Source organism: Hippopotamus amphibius, chromosome 16 (assembly GCF_030028045.1).
Source record: "Hippopotamus amphibius kiboko isolate mHipAmp2 chromosome 16, mHipAmp2.hap2, whole genome shotgun sequence".
NCBI classification, from domain to species: Eukaryota; Metazoa; Chordata; class Mammalia; order Artiodactyla; family Hippopotamidae; genus Hippopotamus; species Hippopotamus amphibius.
Genome location: NC_080201.1, coordinates 46,567,089 through 46,590,474, shown reverse-complemented (window position 1 = coordinate 46,590,474; position 23,386 = coordinate 46,567,089). Strand labels below are relative to the sequence as shown.

The following is a 23,386-nucleotide window of genomic DNA, read 5'->3' as shown; positions in this document are numbered from 1 at the left end:
ATTTCTTCCATTAGATAGAGGTAGAGGGACTATCTCCAAACTCATTCTAAGCTAGCATTACCTTAATGTCAAAACCAGACAAAGACATTACAAGACCAATTATAGATGAATACTTATTATGAACACAGATATAAAATTTCTCAACAAAACATTATAAAATGGAATGCAACAATATACAAAAAGAATTATACATCATGGTCAAGTGAGTCATGCACTTCTGGTTCACCACTGGGAAATTAATGAATGTAATCAATCTCATCAATGGATTAAAGAAGAAAAATCACATGATCATATCAATAGATGCAAAAAATGCATTTGATAAAAATCTAACACCCATTCATGATAAAAAAAAAAAAAAAGATCTCAGCAATCCAGGAATAGAGGGGAACTTCCTCAATTTGATAACATCTTAAAAACCTGTAGCTAACATTATACTTAATGGTGAGAAACTAGATTCTTTCCCACTAAGATAGGAACAAGACAAGGATGTCCCCTCACATCATTTCTATTTAACATCATACTGGATGTCCTAGATAATGCAATAAGACATGAAAAGGAAATAAAAGGTGTACAGATTAAGAAGGAAGCAATAAAACTTTCTTCACAGATTACATGTTTGTCTATGCAGAAATCCTAAAGAACTGACCCCCAAATCGCCTAAAAACAAACAAACGAAAAACCTCCTGGATCTAATAAGCAATTATAGCAAAGCACATGGTTAATACTCATACACAAAATACACAAAAATCAATTGCTTTCCTATATACTAGAAATGAACAATCAGAATTTGAAATTAAAATACAATACCATTTACATTAGTACCAAGAAAATGAAATAGATTGATATAAATTGATATAAAAAACAAAATATGTATAAGATCTATATAAGGAAAACTATGAAACTCTGATGAAAGAAAAAGAAAAAATAAACAAATGCAGAGATATTCCATCTTCATGGGTAGGAAGACTCAATTTTGTCAAGATTTCAGTTCTTCCCAACTTGATGTATAGATTTGAAACTGCGCAACTCAGATTGGGACTTGTACCCACTGTCTTTTAATTGAGATCACATATCAGGTCTAGGACTTAATGAAGCTGTTTCTTTATGTCTCAGTTAGAGACAAAGTGATAGGTAAGAAGTGGATTTATTTAGAGAGATACATAGTCCAGAGAGAGAAAACGGTCCATCTCAAAAGGCAAGAATGGCTTTGGGAGGAACACACCTCACAGACAGAGTGTGGGCCATCTCAGGTGATGGCCCCTGAAAATATGGGGGTGGTTTGTTTTTATAGGCTAATGAGTGGTAATTTCAACTCTCTAAGAGAAGGGGTGGGGATTTCCAGGAATTGGGCCACTGCCCACTTTTTGACCTTTTATGGTCAGCCTTGGAACTGTCATGGTGCTGGTGGGTGTGTCATTTAGCATGCTAATGTATTATAATGAGTGTATAATTAGGCTCAAGGTCCACTGGAAGTCGAATCTTCATCCATTTTGGACCTAGTTGGTTCTAACCAGTTTATAGCGTACCCTCAAGGGCTATGTCATGCTTTTAGAGGTTGTACCCTGCCCCCTTCCCTCCTGTTTCAGATTCAAGGCATTACTGAGGACTATAGCCCAGGAAGGCAGCCTCTCAGCTCTGAGGAACTGTTCAGAAGAGGTAAGGGAGGAACCAAGATATATACAAATTTTTGCTGAAAAAAAATAGTAGTCGAACATCAAAACATTACTGCTAATTACAAAAAAGACATCTCTCTCTTTTTTTTAATATTTTTTTATTTGGCTGTGCCAGGTCTTAGTTGCAGCAAGCAGGATCTTTAGTTGCAGCATGTGGAATCTTTTTGATGTGGCATGTGGGATCTAATGTGGGATTTAATTCCCTGACCAGGGATCGAACCAGGGCCCCCTGTATTGGGAGTATGGAGCCTTTGCCACTGGACCACCAGGGAAGTCTTCAAACCTCTTAAGTTAATGATTTCAATGCCTTTCTATGCAAGGGAAGATGCAAGTCTGGGCTCATTGAAATTATTCCTTAGCTATGCAGAAACTATGTGCCTGGTCCTGTTACCTACCTTGAGATTGATACCTCGCAGGGCCCTGTGGGGCTCCTGGGCACAAAGCCTTTCTGTGTCCCCAGTTTCTTTGATTATAGGAAACAGCCTTCATTCAGCCTCCATGACCTTCTCTGAGGTCCACTGGGCAAATTCAAGCAGTTGTTAATTATTGAAGGGAGGGGATGCGTGAGACCTGGGAGAAACAGTCAAGAGCAGCCTTGGGACAAGGTTCTATTTCCCCATCAACAACACACACAACAGTATCTTTGAGCTATTTCTCAGATGTTGAAACCCCCTCCAGGTGGGAGAAGTTACTGATTAATGAGAGTATGCCGCCCACAAGTATGTAGACCCCAGACCAGTGGGACTTGAAGGTTGATGATGCTGACTCCTACCTACTTCACCACCAGCCCATCAGAAGACTGCAGGACTGTGACTGCCTTGATCCTTCTAGCATACCCCGACCACGAGCCCCGACTATAAAACTCTCCCTGTTCCCCAGTGAGGGGGGCACAGTTCTTGAGGCACTAGCCTACTGTGTTCCCCCTTTGCCTGGCAAAGCAATAAAGCTATTCCCTTCTACTCCTCCAGAACTCTGTCTCTGTATTTCTATTTGCCATCGGTGAACAGAGGCTGGGTTTTTCTCCGAAACAAGATATGTAGTGTTATTTCCCCCATTTTATTTACTGAATGTTAATGAGAGTCCCTTTTCCTCAAACTGGAGTCCCCTGGAAGGCTTGTTGATACACAGAAGGCTGGGTGCCACCCCCAGGATGATTTTTTTTTTTAAGAACTTTTATTGAGATACAGTTAACATACAATAAATTGCATATATTTAGAGTGTACTATTTGGTATCCCAATCTTCCAATTCATTCCCCCCCAACCCTCCCCGCTTTCCCCACTTGGTGTCCATATGTTTATTCTCTACATCTGTGTCTCTATTTCTGCCTTGCAAACTGGTTGATTTGTACCATTTTTTTCTGTAGTCCACATATATGTGTTAATATATGATATTTGTTTTTCTCTTTCTGACTCACTTCACTCTGTATGACAGTCTCTAGGTCTATCCATGTCTCTACGAATGTCCCAGTTTCATTGCTTTTTACAGCTGAGTAATATTCCATTGTATATATGTACCTCATCTTTTTTATCCATTCATCTGTTGATGGACATTTAGGCTGCTTCCATGTCCTGGCTATTGTAAATAGTGCTGCAGTGAACACTGGAGTGCATGTGTCTTTTTGAATTATGGTGTTCTCCCCCCAGGATGATTTTTGGTGTCTAGGTGTAGGTTATTGCATGAGAACTTGCATTTTAAAAAAATTCCCAGGTGATGCTGACGTTACAGGTTTGAGAAGCACTGAATTAGAGCAACATTTAATGTTAGTACACAAAGAACCTGTAAATTAGACATCAGCTTCATTTTTCAATGTGAATCTGGGTCTCCAGGAGCCTGAGAGGTAAAGGGGTCAACCTACAACCACACAAGGCACGTGTGGGTCTCATATTACAGACCTCTGAGGGCGTGCGGAACTTGGTCCCAGGCAGTCCCAGAAGTCCGGGGACAGCCCCTTAAGGAGAAAAAGCTCGCGGTGCAGCTCGGCCAATGTCAACGACAACCTGCAAGGTCCGCTCTCCTCCCCCGCCTGCCTCCCGCTCGCCTCCTCCCCGCAGCCCCCGACCAGCCTGGCCGGATGCAGGACAGAAAACACGACCCAGGAGGCTGTGCCGGTGCGTCACCGGCTGGCCCTGGGCCAATGACAGCTCCGGAGAGTGTCGTTTCTTAGGGCCAGGGAGGTGGGGGCCGGAACTTCCTGCGTTTCAGTCCAGCAAGTCATTTCCCCGGCCGGGTTGGTGCGCCCGGAGCCGTGGGCCCGGGGCTGGGGGTGGGGCTGGACCAGTACCGCTTCCCAGGCGGTTTTCGGGACCGGGACGGGAAGGACAGGGTGGCTAGGACCCTCCTCCGCGCCTTTGAACTAGTTGTGACCCCCTGGGACGCGGTGTCCGCCAGGGTCCCGCCGGACCGCGCGCTCTCCGCGGCCCCAGAGGCGGCATCGAGCCCTAGGCGCCCTTGACCTCTGGGAGACTGAAGTCGCACCTCGCCCGGGGCAAGGCGAGGCGGTGCTAGGCTGAGCACTCCTCGGTCACCCTCCTCTTAGGGGCCCTACATCCAGGGGCTGCGATGGCGGCGGCAGCGCTGATGGAGCCGGCGCAGGTGAGTGGATGGGCTTCAGGCCCTCGGCCGCTCAGCCCCCCACCCTCATGTGCCCGGCGCCGGGGTATCAAATACCAGCGTTGCTCTACGACTTTACGTCTTTTTCATCTCTCTGCTTTTGAGTCCCGGGGCCCTTAGGGTTTGAGGTGGGGAGTAGTCACTCCCAGCCTAGGGTCCTGAATCTAGGCCGGGGATTATAGAGAGCGGTTCGCATTTCTGAAACTCAATGGGATGAGGTGGTAAAGGGTGTCCTAGGCATAGAAACCAGCACGTGCAAATACCTGATTGAGCTGGGAGTGTTCAGAGACCAGGTGGGCTGAAATCAGCCATGGAATGGATGGTTGAGGAGCTGGGCCTCTATAATGTTGGATCCATGGAAGGTTTAGAGCAGAGGAGGAAGATGATGTGACTTCGGTCTTAACAGGGTCCCTGTGGATGCCAAGTGCAAAATTGACTGTGGGCTGAGGGTGAAGGCAGGGAGAGCAAGGAGTAGGCTGTTGCAATACTACTGTCCGTGTGAGGAGGGCAGGTGACTACAGGTAGAAGTGGATTCTAGGTGTGTCTTTTAAGTTAGGCTGACCAGATTTTCTGATGTGGAGGCTGAGAAATAAAAGAGGTGATGCGATGGTTTCTGGTTTTAGCAGCTAGAAGGATGTATAAACCATCAACTGAGAAGGGGAAGTTGGTTGTAGGAGGAATTTTCACTGGAAATAGCAGAAGTTAGGTTTTGGCCATGTTGAATGCATGTTCCAGGGACCCCTGAGTGGAGCTGAAAATCGAGCAGCTAGACACACAGTTATGGTGTTCTCGGGAGGCTTAGTTTAGGTCATAAGACACTGAATATACAAAGGGACAACTGGCAGACTATATATAAAATAGAACTCTGACCCACAACCTGCAGCAACCTGCCCAGGAAACCAACCCTCTTATCTACAATAAACAACCCAGGAAGCCATCCTGCTGTAAGTTAGACTTGCAGGAAGCCAGATTGCTATCTCTGGTGACAATCCAGGAAGTTAAACAATAACTTCTGTAACAATTGGCCCCAAACGACCAGGACTTAATAACTGACTACTCTAGTTTTTGTTCCTACTTCCAACTTAGGACCAACCAGAGAAAGCCAAATATGCACCCCTAACCAATCACATAGGATGCCCTGCTTCTAGTTAGCTTGCCTCCAGCTTCCCCATGCCAACAGGGAATAGCTGAAGCCTTCCATTTTTTTCCACTTATAAAGTTTTCCCCCTTCCTCTGCCTGCCTTTGAGTCTGCCAAAACATAAGCCCTTTCTATAGCAAACTCAGAATAAATAGCCTTTGCTTTTCTCATTTGGTTGGTCTTTGTTTATTTTCACAGAAACATCCAGCAATTCCCTGGAGGTCTAGGGGTTAGGACTACGGAGCTTCCCCTGCAGGGGGCCCAGGTTCCATCCCTGGTCGGGGGAACTAAAATCCCACAAGCCAGGCATAGAGGCCAAAAAAAAAAAAAAGAAAACAGAAAAGGAAACATCCAAAATGTGGCATCTGGTGTGTGGACAAGGGTGTGTCTTATTTAGGAGGGTGATACTTCAGGTCATGGTGGCAGTGATGTTAGGGGAAGGAGGAAGGTGGGGCCTGAGAACTGAGAATGGGGTGTCTTGCTGGCTTGTCTGGCATTGTAAAGACAGATGAGGGAGAATTAGTGTTAGTGGGGGTGGTTGGGCGGGGGCTGTGTGTAGGGAAAGGTGGATCTGGTAGGTGGCCACATTTTCCTGGGGGCATATATATGAGAGGGGGTCTGAGGCTTAGTGGTATTGGGGGTAGTTTTTCAGTGAGGCCTGGGCTGGTGCTCATTCAGCCATCTGGATTCTCACCGGACCTTTGTGGACCCCTGAGGGGGCCGGAGGATTTTCAGTCAGGCTGGGGAATCAACTCGGGCAAATGGGGCTAGGTGTGAGAGCCATTAGACCCTGGGGGGTGGGAGTAGGAGGACCAGAGAGGTTGGCTTTTGAATGAGTGATTGATGAAGGGACAGAAGAAGAGGGCAAAGGCATCTGATATAGTCCTGGGTGGCTTGGATTGAAGCCAGGAAAAGGGCCAGGTAGGGAGGCCTTCGCATCAAGGGTGGGTGCTGCCCTTGGCAATGGGAGCCATGGAAGGTCTAGGAGTAGGATGGGATCACGGTTGTATTTGCCAAGAATTCTCTGGACTGTCAGGGAGGGGGAAATTTCTCCCTCTACCCACCCATTGAGTTCTTGTGGCTGGACTAATAACAAAATTAACATTAACAGGAAAAAAACACATTTTAATGCACATGAGGATCTCATAGCAATGAAACCTAAAAAGTGGCCAAGGCAGGCAGCTTTTATGTTTATTAGACAAGGAAACGATACGTGTGTGAGGAATTAACTAGACAAAGAAACTTAGGTTTTGGATGCCCAGTTAGTGAAGAATCTAAACAAAGTTTGGGTAGTAAATTAAATAAGTAACAAGGCTTATTTATATAGGTTTCTTGGCCCAAATTTGGCAATAAGGGTGTTTTTTGGTTTTGGTTTTTGAGTATTTATTTATTTATTTGGCTGAGCTGGGCCTTAGTTGAGGCATGAGGGATCTTTAGTTGCGGCATGCGGGATCTAGTTCCCTGACCAGGGATCAAACCTGGGCCCCCTGCATCGGGAGCTCGGAGTCTTAACCACTGGAGCACCAGGGAAGTCCCAGGAAGGATGTTCTTTACCTCCAGATGCAGAGAGTGTGCTTTTTATAGGAGAAATTTATTTCCTGTTTTCACGGAGACAGAAAGGAGGGTCAAAGTGTTCCTCTTGCGCTGGCTGTTTCTTCAGTAACTTTAATTCAAAATAATCAATATGCCATTGAGAAACATTTTGGGGAGGCGTAGCTCAGGTCTGCAGTTCCTTCCTCTGAACCATCCTCTGTGGAGAGAGAGAATGGGTTAGTGGACTCCTCCAGTTCATTGAACTGGTTTCTTAGTTCTGAGAACAGGTCAGTTCAGTTAAACAGTTATACCTTATTTTAGGAGGCAGTGGTGCAGGTGGGCTCCCAAAGCTAGGCCTATGGTGCAAGCAATCAGGTATTTAATAAGAGACATTTCTAGGGAAACAAAAGAAAAACAAAGATTAATGATCAGAGGAGATTATAAACCAGTTATGAGACCAGGATGCTGTTAGTCAAGAAGATTTCTAGATGTCAGGGTTGAAGCATCTTTTGCAGTTTGAAATGACTCTGATGTCACCAGGTGTTCAGGAAAAGTTTCTGAGTGGCTCATACAGTAACAGGCACAAGGATTGTTTAAATATGAGCTGTTGTGGCAATTTCTCCGAAGTTTATCAAGTTGTTTAGCTTCAACTTGCCTGGCTTCAGGGAAAGGGCAAGTTTAGTTCTCAGTGATTCCAACTCAAAACAGTGAGAGAAAATTGGAAACACTGATTTAAAGAGTTGTAGCCAGATATTGGCGGAAACGAGAAAAATTCAGGATCCAGTCCAGTTTTCAGGTAAATAACAAAACCTCAACGAAACCTAATAGCACTAGAATCATATATACAAGTGTGCATTATAGTTTCTATTGAAACATAATTTTATTCTCTAAATTCACTCTTATTTCTACCAAAGATAGCCAAATTAAGACTAATTTATTTGCAGAGTAAGTCTAGATTCAATAAACTCGGCCTGATTATTTATGGAAGTCCAGCAAGAACAGTGATTGGCCTTATAGGTTCTTCTAAATCTGCTTTGCTGGAACTTTTCATAAGGAATTTCCAGACTGAACTCTTAAAAGCCTCTTGAGACCAGGAAGCCACATCAGACTTATCATCAGACTTGCCTGAAATACCTATAGAATTGGGTGAATTCCTTTCTTCTTAAGGTCCCCCAAATATCCTGAGGTTCCTGTGCCTGCTGGAAGTCACCTGCCTTACTCACCTGGTAAAGCTGCTGGGAACCCTGTTAGCAAGGTACCAGGATGCTTTTCCAAGGGGCTTGATTGGTCCATAAAGTCAATCTTGGGAATTCTCTGGCGGTTCAGTGGTTAGGACTCTGCTCTTTCACTGCTGAGAGTGTGGGTTCAATCCCTGGTCAGGGAACTAAGATCTCACAAGCCATGTGGCACAGCCAATAATAATAATAATAATCATAATAATAACGTCAATCTTCGTTCCTTCAAGTTGTCTGGTCATATCTGAGTCTATGTGTGTGTCTCTCTCAAATATGACTTTTCAGTCAAAGCCTTGGTAAGGTAACCAATGCTTCTAATTGTGTCCTGTTATAAGAAGAACAGATTCTTACTGAACTTATGCAAGTAACTAGATTGCTAAGAAAATGAGAATACTCACTGAGAGTTTCTGAATTCTGGAAAGATTAGGTAGGGAGAAAAAGATAAGTGTTTCATTTTTGTTTCCAAAGGTATAATTTACCAAATTGCTGTAAATCTTAAAAAAATAAAAAATTCCTTGTATTTGGAAAACAAAAGATTAAAACATCAGTAATATTTTAAGCAAAAAGTCACAAAAATTATAACCATATTCATCCGTTCATTCAATCCCATGTAATTAACCCTTGTTCTGCTTTGAGTCCAGTTCTTCTATTAGTTCTGTCCACTTTGCCTGATGCTAGAGGGTGAGAGTGACAGTGATACTTCCAAGAAGTTTGTGAGGTTTTTGTTAAGGCTCATATGATCTGCCCCGTGATGTGGGTGCCTTGATCACTGGAGATTGTGGAAGGTGTGCCCCAAATGGAAAACACATTTTTAAAAAACGTTTCTTTGCCCTTGTGAGGGCATCAGCCTTGCAGCAAGGGAAGGCTTTAACCCATCCAGAAAACATCCATGTAATAATAAAACCATTCGATGACACATACTTAGTGGCAGTTGAATGAAGCCCAGCTGCAGGTGTTCAAAGGATCCAGAGAGAAGAAATCTGAGGCTTCTGGGGACAAAAATAGTTTTTCCCAGTGGACTTTGCTGGTAGATTGTTTTTGCAATTTTATAGAAATCTTCCTACCCATGTCTATTTATATGCATCTTAAACGCACTATGGTGGGTGAAGGGTTGTAAAAAAAAAAATGAGGTTTCCCAGGGAACTGGGAAGAACCACGTGGCCAACTTGGGTTTCCCATAGCCCTGTTTGTTTAATTTACAGCTATTGTTTACCCATTTTAATTTCTCTTATTCAAGAGCAGACTGTTGTCATGATACAAGGACCTCAGGATGGCAAAATCTGGCAATAAGGGGTCAGGTTTTCTGCAGAAGCAGAATGGATTTTATCCACATGTGCCACAATCTTTACCGATTCTGTTGCTGCTGCCTTTGCATGAGAGTCAGGACATTTCCCTGATATGTGGGTTCAATCCGTTTAGTATTAGCCTGCATTTTGATGACAGATAACAGTTTTTTCTCTTTTTTTAAGAATTTTTATTGAGATATAATTGACATACAATAAATTGCATATATTTAAAGTGTACAATTTGATAATTTTTTTCTTATTAGTATTGTATATATGGCAGATAACATTTTTTAAGATTTTAAAATAACATTTATTTCTTAAAACTTAATATGTGCATAATAGGAAACCAAAGAACACAAGAAGCAAAAAACAAAGTCATCCATCATCACAAGCAGTTTACCGTTTGATGTGTCCTTCTAGGTCTCGTTTGTGTATTTACAACTAAGCATCCATTTTTATGTAATTAAGATCAGACAGTTATGCATCATGCTTTCTCATACATCATGAATATTTACCATTCCAAAGTCCCAAAGCTATGAGTATTTTGATAACCAGGAGTGCACTACATCAACTCAATCTGGAAGGAAAAAAATGTAATCTTGCCTTTCTTGGCGACAAAAATTTCAGAAAAGACAAAATGGCAACCGGCCTCTAGATAAAGATATTGGCAGAGTTATGATTAAAATACTACATTCCCTTAGTGTTCAATTAAAATGAGACATAAAAAGCAACAGAATACACCAAAGTATAATGCCTTTAAGAGGATTCATTATCCGATCTGAACTATTAAAGTATTAGCAAGGAGGTATGTTTCCATTGAATTACTTAACCATGTATTCCTATAGTACAGCCAAGAGATGTACACACATCAGTGGTTAGACAGATAACGTTGTATGCCAGGACATATGTGACTTCAGGAATTTCACATAATTTCTGGAACACTTAGGATACATACCTATACAGACACAACATAAAGAAGACTTAACATGACTTCTTATGTGACAACAGTTTCCATATAATGTAACATATCAAATACACCTAATTAGTTTAATATCTTTTTTATAAGGTGAGAGAATAAATCTTTGAGAGTATTTCAGAGGGCCACTGAAATATCCCACATCTCAAAGTTAGTTCTAAGTCAAAAAGATTTTGTTTAGAATTTGATTTGGGAGAAGTTTGTAAAAAATATCAAAAAAGTACTTGACTTAGATAGGTCTTTGTTATCCATTTAATCAAAATAACAATTAAGGGTTTCTTCAGCAAATATAGAAGGTTATATAGTTCTGAGCAAAACGTAGGTCTTTTAATAGCGATAAGACTAGGTTTACTTAAAGACCTGATAAAGATACAGGACATAAGAAATTACTTCGACAAGACAGAAGATCTTTGTTTTTATTTCTAGGCACATTACTTAAAGGTAAAGGAAAAGCTTTCATAATCTCTTATTATCAAGAGCAGACCAATAGAAAACAAAAACAAATAAAAAACTTTGTTCTTTTAACAGAGAGAGAACCAAATTCCAATTTTACATCAGTTTACTTCAACATTAAAACTTATTTACTTAAATTCATTCCAATCTTATTCAGTCATGACCATAAATAAAATTCCTCTCCAAAGATTCCTTTATTCACAAACCTGCAATTGTCCATTTTAGTTTGTCCCTTGATTTCTTTCCCAATTAGAACTAACAAGCTTTAGGACAAAATCACTTTCTTTTTCCCTAACAAAAACATCTCCACACCTTATACCTTTTCTTATCCCAGAACACATTCTATTTCTTCATTGTAACTGCAGCTTTAACCACTTATATTAATTGGAATCCTTAATCCTTTGAACTTTTAATTTTTTAGTGAAAATAAAGAAATCAACAATTGTGAACTTTATTAACATTTGTGGTTTGGCAAACTTATAAATACATTTTATAATTTCTAGAAACATATGCTATTTCACAGTACAATCTTTCAATAAAGCACCAGATATATTTACTAGAGCCAAACATACTTAATATCTCTGTAAGAAGAGGCCAAAAGTAGGTATAAACTTAGACTTGTTTAGCAATTAATGTTTCAGTACTTTATCTTATTTGGAAATGATTTAGACTTCCAATTAATTCCCATCATTTAATTTAATGTAGCAAAACTCTAGGGATATAAATTACTAAATAGATTTAGGAAACCGTTTAAGTGGACATATCATAAAACAATTATTGTCTAAAAGTTCACCTAAAAACTCATCACATTTATATGTTTAATTTATTTGTTTTTAACAGTCGTATTTAGATTACTCATGAAAATTTCACGAGACATTAAAGCAGTTAATCACTATCTTAGGTTTATTTGTTTGTTTGCTGACAAACTGCAACAGAGACAATATTAGCCGGTTTGACTAGTAAACCCAGGTAGAACAAAAGTATTTTATCTACATTATATTTAATGCTAACTCTGAAGATATACCTGTATTAATTTAACCAATAAGTAGCTTTTATTTACTAAAGATCATCCTAGATTATGTGAACTTGAAAAACATTTGGGTTATTTTTTATTACATATTTGAGACTTTTTATATAAATGCTTGTTTTTTTAAGCCAATTAAATAGAGCTGTTTTACAAATTAATTTTGGCAATGCCATCCAGAAGTAACATACACATATGCACATATAGACAGACACAACCAGAGATCTCATAGTTCTCATTTTAAAATTTTAGTCATGAATCAGGTACAATACAAGGCTCACTAGTTTATCAATAACAGTTGGAATAAATTAGATTATTTGCTCAGAGAGTTAGTCTTTTATTATTTGTGTAGAAGAGTTTTAAGATCTGTATTTGCCCTTGACAAGCAATTCTAAGGAGGCTGTGACTTTTTAGAGTTTGAGCAGGGAGTTCTTTTAGCAATTGATGTTTAAAAAAGCCTCTCTCTTTTCCTTTAATTCCAGGTTTTACTCATTGAATTAATCCAGGCTCCATCTCAGGCTCTGTGGGCTGTGTTTACATTCAAATACATGATAAGACATAACTTGAAGGGACAGAGAAAGAAACTATGTTTTGGAGTATACTTGTCTATTATCATAGGTTTATAGTAGTTATTATCAAATTTTTTCTTAAGTACAGGACAAATTTGCTCCAATATCCTGATCTATTATAATATCTGCAAGCATTTTGTGAGGAACAAGCAAGACCTTGGGATGAGTAAAGTTAGGTGGGCTTTGACTTGTTTCTAGAGTTGTAGTTCTGGTTCTGTAGAGATCTGCAAGACAAAGACAGTTGTTTCTATTAACCCTCAAATGTTGGCCTCTAGCCAATTTATTTTCTGATTATTTGCAGGAGGGCCTGGGGACTTACTGAAAAGATGGGGTGATTTTTTTTTTTTGAGGGGGGTGATTTTTAAGAAGGAGAATTTATGTTGCGTTTTTGTTTTAAGTCTAATTTCTGGTTGTGGGGTTTTTCGTGGAGTTTTTTGTTTTGTTTTGTTTTGTTTTCATCTTAATAAGGGATTCTTTAAAACTAGTCATTATGCCTTTTTTTAGATAATTTGATCCTCCCATAAGTACCAATATAACAGCTATTATGAGAGCTCTCATTTTGTTTTTTTTTTCTTTTAAATATAGCCCATTTAAAGGATCTATCGCCTGGCCATTAACATGTAGGATACTATATTTTCACATAGTGACGCAAACCAGTAAGTGTTTTATTATGGCTTAACCAAAGATGCAAGAGGCATCTCACAGGAAGAGTACATAGCCCTCACAAGATCCAGAAAGCCCACTCCCAGAGTTAGTCTAAGAAAGTAGAACCCCTTTGTTGCTACAGGTGGTAAGAATGGTACAGGGAAAATGGTGTCTCCAGTGTCCCACAAATGTGGGACACCTCCAGCCATAAACCCAGTAATTTATGGTATCAGGCAGGCACTACTGGAATGGGACTTTTCCAGCACAAACAACCAATGAAGGTTGAGATGACAGAGGCCCCTTATTGACTGGGACAACTTATGACAAAGTCCCCTGAGAGCTGGTATGGCCAGACAAAGAGCTTGGCCACCCAATGCACCCCAGTAGATGCACCTTCCAGATGGCAGAGACCAGAGAGAGTCTTCTCAATGGACACAAAGCCACACTCTGAGGACATAAAACAGGATGGAAGGGAAAACCTCATCTGGTTTTTTTTTAGAGGGAACCACAGCAAATTTGTCTAAATAGGTGCCAATCTGGTGAGAACTGCTAATTCACCAGTCGCTTGACAGCAGGCTCATAGGGCCTATGCCTGTGTTCTGCCCTCTGGTTCTTCCTCATGACAAACAATACAACAGACAGAGACAGAGAAAAACAGTGATCATCTCTGGGAGGTGAAGGTTTAGGATTCCCAAGTTGTTAATCCAAGGAACTAATCTGTTCCACAAATATTTCCTCCTGCTAATCTAAATTTAGAGACAGAGAAAAGGGACTCGCACCACCTTCCCACCCACCAGACCTTGCAGGCAGAGACCTGGGAGGCCGACTTGGTAAGAAATCTTACCTTCTGCAGTCTTTGTCAGGTGCCGCCTGATCTACTGCAGCCTCAGGGCAGGAAGCAGGGTCCAGCCAGCCTCCTGCCTGGCTCACCAACTGTCAGGAAGGGGGAAATTTCCCCCTCTACTCCTCTTTTGAGTTTTTGTGGCTGGACTAATAATCAGGTTGACACAAGACAGATTAATAGGCAAAAAGGAAATACATTTTAATTCACGTGCATGGAGGTCTTGCAGAAATGGGACCTAAGAAGTGGCCAAAGCAGGCAGCAGCTTTTATACTTTTTGAACAAAGAAAGAATACAAAGTTTCTTTATATAGGCTTCTTGGCCCCAAATTCTCTATCTTTGGTGATAGGGGTGTCTTTTTACCTCCAGATTGAATGAGTACACCTTTTACATGGGAGATTCATTTCCTGCTTTCAGGGAGACAGAAAGGAGTGTCCCTCTTGTGTTGGCCATTTCTTAAATAACTTTAATTCAAAATAATCAGTATGCCATTGAGGCACATTTTGGGGTGGCCTACCCTGGGCCACAACAATAACATGTACAGAGTGACAATGTGGGGGTCCATGACGACGGCTATGATGCGGGCTGGGATGGGGAGGGGGTACAGCAACAATGGGGATGTAGTGGTGAGGTTCAGGTTTCGAGGAAGGTACAGTCCAAAAAGTGATATGCAAGTCAGGAGGGTGTGTGAGCTGTTGCCCTCAGGGCCCTGGTACTGGGAATTAGGAAGAAGACTGAGCCCATGTTTGTTTATATCTGGGAGGCATGACATTGGCAACACTAGGGGCCCTGCACTTCAGGCCCAGAGCTTAGCTGGTGTCTCTCTGCCCACATGCCCGGCACTGCTGTGGGCTGACACACCAGTCACAGATGGCATGGAACCAGGGCCTGGGATCTCTGAGTCGGGGAGCTAGGAAGGAGGGTGAACAGGGGATAGACAGGGAGTCCTGAGGAGAGAAGCTGATCATGGAATGAACTGTCCCCATCATGGCAGGGCTGTGTGACCTTTGAGGACGTGACGATTTACTTCTCCCAGGAGGAGTGGGGACTCCTTGATGAGGCTCAGAGACTCCTGTACTGCGATGTGATGCTGGAGAACTTTGCACTGATAGCCTCGCTGGGTAAGGCTTTCACACCTACCCAGGTGTCCTCAGCTCATCTCTGTCCATCCTCTTTTCCCAAGAAGAGACTCTTTCCTTCCCATAGCCATAATGTGGGCACTACTTCCTTCCTCCCCTTCTGGTGTATGTGCCGTGGGTCCCAAAGCTGAGCTGTGTGCAGGGTTCCCCAAGTAGCCCCAATACCTGCTGCCCCAAAGCCTTGTGGGGAAGAGTCCCAGAAGGAGGAGTCTTGCAGTCAGCCCAGTGGATCCCATCTGACTCAGCTATGCCCCCCTGGGTGGTCGTCCAGATCTGTGACAGTTCTATTCTGCTCCCTTCCTTTAGCTAACATCTCCTGAGGCCTGACTGCCAGGAAGTCTAGGCACTGATGTGGTTACTATTTGCCATGACCACTGGGATGCTCCTGCCAGACCTCCCTTGTGTGTTCCATTTGTAATATTTTGTTTTCTTTCCTGTGGTCTGTTGTGGGGTAGTTCACCTGGGCAAGTGCTGGCCCCTTACCTGCCCTGTCTTCCCCTTAGGACTTACATCTTTCAGGTCTCACATAGTTGCCCAACTGGAGATGGGGGCAGAGCCCTGGGTGCCTGACCAAGTGGACATGACATCAGCCATGGCAAGAGGGGCATATAGAGGTCCTGGCTCAGGTAAGTGGGAGATGGGGGAACATGTGATGTCACTACTGTCTTCAGAGCATACCTGCCACTTTTCTCGTGTTCATCATTGTTTTCTCTTCTATCTTTCCTTTCCTTTTTGACATATTGCCCATTTGTCATTTCTGCTCTGACTTGGGGCCCCTGGCTGTGCCGCTCACTGTTTCCACAGCTCCCTCTGCAGCACTCTCCAGTGTGGGCCTGCACTTAATGTCAGGAGATATGCACATTTCCTCTGATAGTCCTTGAATACCAGCTAGCCACTTGCAATCAGATTTTCCTGGGCCTGGACACACCCTTCTGTACAGCCCTCTCAGGTTACCAGTAGCCAGCACCCCCCTGAAAAGCCTTTGTAGAGAAGTGAGTAGAAGACCTACCTTTCCACCTGATACTGTGCCCATCCTTGTGTCCTTGCTTCTGGTTAGGCCTCCCCTATTTCATGACCTTACCAGGCACAGTACTGCAGAGAAAACCATTCCTTATCCTGACCTCAGGCCTCTCCTCTTGCCAACAATCCCATGGACTCATTCCTGGATCAGACTTGCATTTGCAATTGGGTTGTTTCCTTCTATGAAAATTAACATGAATGTCACCAGCATTTCTCTACTTTCAGATTTTTTCTGCAGAACAGAGTGTGAGGAGTCACCTGCTGAGCTTAGTGTTTCTGTAGAAGTGTCACAGAACATGAACCCCAAGGAGGTCCCATCCACCCAGAAGGGCCACTCCTGTGACCTGTGTGGCCTACACTTAAAAGACATTTTGCATCTGGCTGAACACCAGGCAACACATTCCAGGCAGAAACCACATGTGTGTGAGGCATATGGGAGAGAGTCCAAGTTCAACACCAACCGTCACCAGCCACAGATGCAGCAGAATGTGGGCACGCGTATTGGAAGGAATGAAGGCAGGGCCTCACTTGTGAAGAGCTGCAGAGATGACACATCAAAGAAACCTTTCACACTGAGGGAGGGTGGGAAGGCCTTTGTGGCCAGATGTGGTTTTCTCCAGCATCAGGTCACTCCCTGTGTGGGGGAGCCACACCAGAGCTCTGAAGGCATGGTGGATTTTCCCACTGTGCAATGTCATAATAAATGCGCTGAATTTGAGAATGCTCTCAGTGACAAACCCTCACTTTTTCAACAGAGAACCCACACTGGAGAAAGGCCTTATGAGTGCAGCAAATGTGGGATACTCTTCAGCTATGCTGCTGGCCTCTTTCAACACCAGAGAGATCACAATCGAGGAAAGCCTTATGAGTGTGGTGAATGTGGGAAGTTCTTTAGCCAGCACTCCAGCCTCATCAAACATCAGAGAGTTCACACAGGTGAAAGCCCTCATGTGTGCAACGAATGTGGGAAATTCTTTAGTCGAAGCTCCAATCTTATTCAACATAAGAGGGTGCACACTGGAGAAAAGCCTTATGAGTGCAGTGAATGTGGGAAATTCTTTAGCCAACGCTCCAACCTCATTCATCATAAGCGGGTTCATACTGGCAAAAGTGCTCATGAGTGCAGTGAGTGTGGAAAATCCTTTAACTGCAACTCCAGCCTAATTAAACACTGGAGAGTTCACACTGGAGAAAAACCTTATAAGTGCAACGAATGTGGGAAATTCTTTAGCCACTTTGATGGACTTGTTCAACATCATATAGTTCACACTGGTGAACGACCTCACAGGTGCAGCGTGTGTGGGAAAGCCTTCAGCCGAAGCTCCGACCTCATGAAACATCAGCGAGTTCACACTGGTGAACGGCCTTATGAGTGCAGTGAATGTGGGAAACTGTTTAGCCAAAGCTCAAGCCTCAATAGCCATCGGAGACTTCACACTGGTGAACGGCCTTATCAATGCCCTGAATGCGGGAAATTCTTTAGCCAACGCTCCAGCTTCAATAACCATCGGAGACTTCACACTGGTGAGCGGCCGTATGAGTGCCTTGAATGTGGGAAAACCTTCAGACAAAGTTCTAATCTGAGGCAGCACCAGAAAGTTCACAAACCAGATAAGCCATATAAGTGCAATGAATGTGAAAAAGCCTTCAGCCAAAGGTCTACCCTCATCCGGCATCAGAAAATTCACACAAGAGAAAGGAGTTCAGAGAATGTGCTCCCTCCTTCTTTGGCACAACAGCACCCACTAGAAATTAACTCTGAGAGTGGTCTTTATGAGGGAGCTGTCAGCCAGAAGTTGAACCTTGTTCATCCAAATATCTTCACTGGAGAGATTCCCAATAGATGCTAGATATCTTGGAAGCTTTCTGGAGTAAGGTTGCTTTTTCCGACCACAAACTTTGCCAGAGTTTTTGTCACTGCTAGTGGTAGAAGTCATGTCAGCTCTACCCACTGGCAGGTCTCCAGAGTGTGCATCAGCTACTGCCTGTGCTCAGGGAAGGCAGGCCTCTGTTTCCTCTTTCTGAGAGGGAATCATGAGTAGCCTGAGGCCATAGGAAGATGTCATTCTCTCCCCGTGACTGATTTAGCTGTGGACATGACCCATCTTTGGCTGTGAAGACCTGAGCTGGGTCCTACTGGTAGCTTGCAGGGGGTTCCCTTTTTGAAGAACATTTGTTGATCTTGTATGATGCTCATGATGGATTCATCCAGCTTCCACATTACCCATCCTAACAACTACTTACTTTATATTGCTCTGGTTTGGGTGATAAGAGCCTTATTGATAAAGCCACTTTTAATCCCCTGCGTTCTGATAACTATGTGGAGTGGGCTGAGAACAGAATTAAGGTCTACCAAACCAAAGGGATCTCCAAATTTATCACCTCAGGGAAGAGCAGGATGGCAGAGAACAGTCCAGATTTGGCCTCATTTGTGTTGCTACCTGAGGTCTCCTAGGGAAGGTTGTAGGGCTTTGAGGGCCTAATGTTGTGGTCTGAATGACATGAATTTTTGTGGATCACAGATTACCCTGAAGAAGGGGAGGTTGTGCAACCTCCAGTGCATCTGGAAGCAACATGATTTGGGCCCCTTGTTTACTGGGGATGCCTCCTATTCCCTAGCACTGTTGAGTAGACACTGTTTACCTGGCCCCCGCCAAGGAGTTATATGCCTTTAATGTCTAACGTTCCAGTATATGTCATCTGCTATAAGACTCACTGGGTCCAGTTGGCAAACTAGAGGGAATGTACCTGTTTTAAAAGTGCATCCACAAGTGTTCCCTTAAATGTGACTGTGCAGGGTTCAGCATTTGCAGAAATTCTCAGGACCTCCAGACCTCTGTCCTATGACCAAGGTAACTAGCAGAGCAAATCAGCTGAAGGTTTTGTGGATTACTGCAGGCTCTCTAATTTATTCATGTCAAGGCCATTCCTGTGTTAGCAGGAAAATGGGGACTAAGAGAAGGTAGATCCTGTACACCAGGGATGAGGCATCTGTGATATAGCCAGCCATCTCTGCTGCCAATGCACAAGGAGAGAGGTAGTAGAGTCAATATGGGGTTGTCAAATCTTCTAGTTTTCTAAAATGAGTGGGAGATCAGATTTTTATGTGCAACAATTTCTTTTTAATGCTTTGTTGAGGAAATTTTCATGCAATAGTTGGCTGTATGTATTTAATGTGTACACTTTGATAAGTTTTAAAATACATATACACTCAGGGAACCAACACCACAGTTATGATAATGAATCTATCACTGACAAAGCTACCTCATGCCCCTTTATTATCCTTCCTTGCCTCCCCCAGGGAATCATTAGCTACATCCCAAGGAAACCATTGTTCTACCTTTTTTTCCACTATAGGTTTGTTTGCCTTTCCTAGAATTTTATACAATTGGAATCATAAAGTATTTATACTCTATTTTTGGTCTGTTTTCTTTCATACAGCATAAGCATCTTGAGAATCATCCATTCTGTGTGTGTGACTAGTTCATTCTTTTTACTGCTGAGTAGTGCCCTGTTGAATGAATACCACAAATTTTATGTTTTTTAAAATTAAAAATATCTCATAAAATACACAACATAAAATTTACTGTTTTAACCATTGTTAGGTGTACGGTTCAGTGGTATTAATATAGTCATATTGTGCAACTATTACCATTATTCATCTGCAGAGTTTTTTTCATTTTGCAAAACTGAAACTATTCCCATTAAACAATAATTCCCTATCCCCCTCCTGCCTCCCCCCACCCCCGGCCCAAGCCCCTGAAAACCAATATTCTACTTTTTGTAATGGAATCTGACTACTCTAGTTACCTCACATAAATGGAGTGATGTACTATTTGTCTTTTTGTGACTGGCTTATTTCACTTAGCATAATGTCCTCAATGTCCATCCATGTTACAGCATATGCCAGAATTACTGTCCTTTTTAAGATGAATATGCCATTGTGTGTATATGTCATATTTTGCTTATTCATTCATCCCTTGATGGATACTTGATTTATTTCTACCTTTTGGTTATTGTAACTAATGCTGCTATGAACACAGGTGTACAAATATCTGTTTGAAACCCTGCTTTCTATTCTTTTGGGTATATATCTGAAAGTGGAATTACTGGATCATATAGTAATTATATTTTTAATTTTTTGAGGAACCTCCATACTGGCTATACCACAGTGGCTATACCATTTTACATTTTCAACAAGCATTCTAATTTTTCCACATCCTCACTAACACTTGTGTTTTGGATTTGCGTTTTGTTTGTTTCTTTGTTTTGTTGTTGTTGTTTTTTGATAGTATCTATCCTGATGAGTATGAAGTGATATCTCATTGTTTTGATTTGTATTTCTGTAAAGATTCATGATGGTGACTATTGTTTCATGTGCTTATTGGTCACTTGTGTATCTTTAGGAAAATGTCTATTCAAGTCCTTTCTCAATTTTTGAGTTGGATTGTTTGTGTTTTGTTGCTGCTGAGTTTTAGGAATACTCTCTCTGTATATAATGTTGGATATTAATCTCTTATTAGGTGTGTCATTTGCAGATAATTTCTCCCATTCTGTGGGTTGCCTTTTTATTCTGTTGATTGTGTCTTTTGATGCACAAAGGTTTTAATTTTCATGAGGTCCAATTTGTCTTTTTTTTCTTTTCTTTTCTCTTTTTGCCTTCGCCTTTGGTATCATATCCAGGAAATCACTGCCAAATCCAATGGTATGAAGATTTTGCCCTATGTTTTCTTCTAAGAGTTTTATAGTTTTGGGTCTTGCATTCAGGTCTTTGATCTATTTTAAGTAAATTTTTGTGTAAGGTGTTAGGTAAGGGTCCAACTTCATTCTTTTGCAGGTGGATATTCAGTTTTCCCATTGATTGATCTTATCAAAAATTATTTGACCATATATGGGAGAGTTTATTTCTGGACTCTATTCTATTCCATTAGTCTATACTTTTGTCTTTATATCAATACCTCACCATTTTCATTAATGTGGCGTACATTAATGTAGTAAATTTTGAAATTGGAAAATGTGAGTCCTCCAATATTGATCTTCTTTTTCAAGGTTATTTTAGCTATTCAGGGTCCCTTGAGAATCCATATGAATCTTGGCATAGATTTTCCTGTTTCTGAAAAAAAAAAGTTATTGGGATTTTAATAAGGATTGCATGAAATCTCTAGATTGCTTTGAGTAGAACTGACAACTTAATGATACTCAGTCACCCAATCAATGAACGTGGGATATGTTTCCATTTATTTATGTCTCTTTAATTTTTTTCAGCAATGTTTTATGCTTTTTATAGTAAAGTTTTCACCTCCTTGGTTAAGTCAATTCCTGTGTTTTATTCTTATTGATGATATTGTAAAAGGAATTGTTTTCATTTTCTACTCAGATTGTTCATTGTTACTACATAGAAATGCAAATGATTTTTCTGTGTTGGCTTTTTATCCTAGTTTGTTGAATTAATTTATTAGTTCTAACAGTAATTTTGTGGAGTCTTGAGGGTTTTCTAGATTTAAGATTATTTCATCTGTGAACAGAGATAACTTTACTTGCTCATTCCCAATTTGGATGCCTTTGTTTCTTTTTCTTGCCTAATTGCTCTAGCTAGAACTTCCAGTACTATGTGGAATAGAAATGGTGACAGTGGGCATTCTTTCCTTATTCTTGACTGAAAGCTGTTAGTTCCTCACCATTGAGTGTGATGTTAGCAGTGGGTTTTTTATGTATGGCTTTTATTATGTTGAGGTAGTTTCCCTCTATTCCTAATTTGTTGAGTGTTTTTATTGTGAAGGACTGTTGAATTTTGTCAAATGCTTTTTCTGCAGCAATTGAGCCGATCATGTTTTATCTCCCCTTTATCCTGTTACTGTGGTGTTAGATGGTTTTCATATGTTGAATGATCCTTGCATTCTAGGAATAAATCCCCCTTGAACATGGTGTTTAGTCCTTTTAGTATGCTGTTGAATTCTGCATGCTAGTATTTTGTTAAGGATATTTGCATCAGTGTTCATAAGGGATATTTGTCTGTACTTTTCTTTTAGTATCTTTTTCTGGCTTTGATATCAAGGCAAACAAATTAGTAGGTGTTCTCCTTCAAGTTTTTGGAAAATTTTTGACAAGAGTTAGTGTTAATTCTTCCTTAAATGTTTGGTAAAATTCACCAATAAAGCCTTCAGGTCCATAGCTTTCTTCATTGTTGGGAGGTTTTTGATCACTCATTAATTTTGCTTAGTAGGTATAGTTTTATTCAGATATTCTTTCTTCATGACTCTGTCTTGATATTGATAGATTTTGTGTTTCCAGGAATTTGTCTGTTTCATCTAGGTTATCCACTTTTTTGCATACACCTGTTCATAGTACTCTTGTAATCCTTTTTATTTCTGTAGAATCAGTTGTAATGTCTGTACTTTTATTTTTGTTTTTAGTAATTTGTTATTCTAGCTAAAGGCTTGTCAATTTTGTTAATCTTTTTGAAGAAACATCTTCTGGATTCATTGATTTTTCTCTATTGTTTTTCTATTCTTTAATCTTTATTATTACTTTTCTTCTAGCTTTTGGTTTTGTTTGTTCTTTATTCTAGTTCCTTAGGTTATACAGTTGGATTGTTGATTTGAGCACTTTCTTGTTTTTAAATATAAGCTTTAAAGCTATACACTTCCTTCTTAATACTGCTTTTGCTGCACCTCATAAGTTTTGGTGTGCTGTATTTTTGTTTTCTTTCATCTCTATTTTCTTTTTTTTAGAAGATTTATTTATTTATTACTTATTTTATTTTATTTTTGGCTGTGTTGTGTCTTCATTGCTGCACACAGGCTTTCTCTAGTTGTAGCAAGCAGGGGCTATTCTTTGTCGCAGTGCATAGGCTATTCTCTTGTTGCGGAGCATGGACTCTAGGTGCATGGGCTTCAGTAATTCTGATGCATGGGTTCAGTAGTTGTGGCACATGGGCTCTAAAGCACAGGCTCAGTAGTTGTGGTGCATGGGCTTAGTTGCTTTGCGTCATGTTGGATCTTCCCGGCCCAGGGATCGAAACTGTGTCCCCTGCAGGCAGATTCTTAACCATTGCACCACTAGGGAAGTCCCTCTAATTATTTTCTAATATTCCCAGTGATTTTTTCCTTGTTCCATTGATTGTTTAAGGGTGTGTTGTTTAATTTCCACAAGTTTGTGAATTTTTCAATTTGCCTTTTATTATCAATTTCTACCTTCATCTTGTTGAGGTTGGAGAAGATACTTTTAAAATCAATTAAGCCT

General features: G+C 41.2%; 1 protein-coding gene across 1 annotated transcript; it reads left to right on the top strand.

The window, feature by feature from the left end:
* The first annotated feature begins 4,168 nt into the window (after window positions 1-4,168).
* Window positions 4,169-17,994, top strand: ZNF792 (zinc finger protein 792). Its single transcript, XM_057710839.1, has 4 exons — window positions 4,169-4,266; window positions 14,980-15,106; window positions 15,628-15,750; window positions 16,370-17,994. The coding sequence occupies exons 1-4, from the start codon at window positions 4,234-4,236 to the stop codon at window positions 17,992-17,994; spliced, it is 1,908 nt and encodes a 635-aa protein (XP_057566822.1). The 5' UTR covers window positions 4,169-4,233.
* Window positions 17,995-23,386: the final 5,392 nt, after the last annotated feature.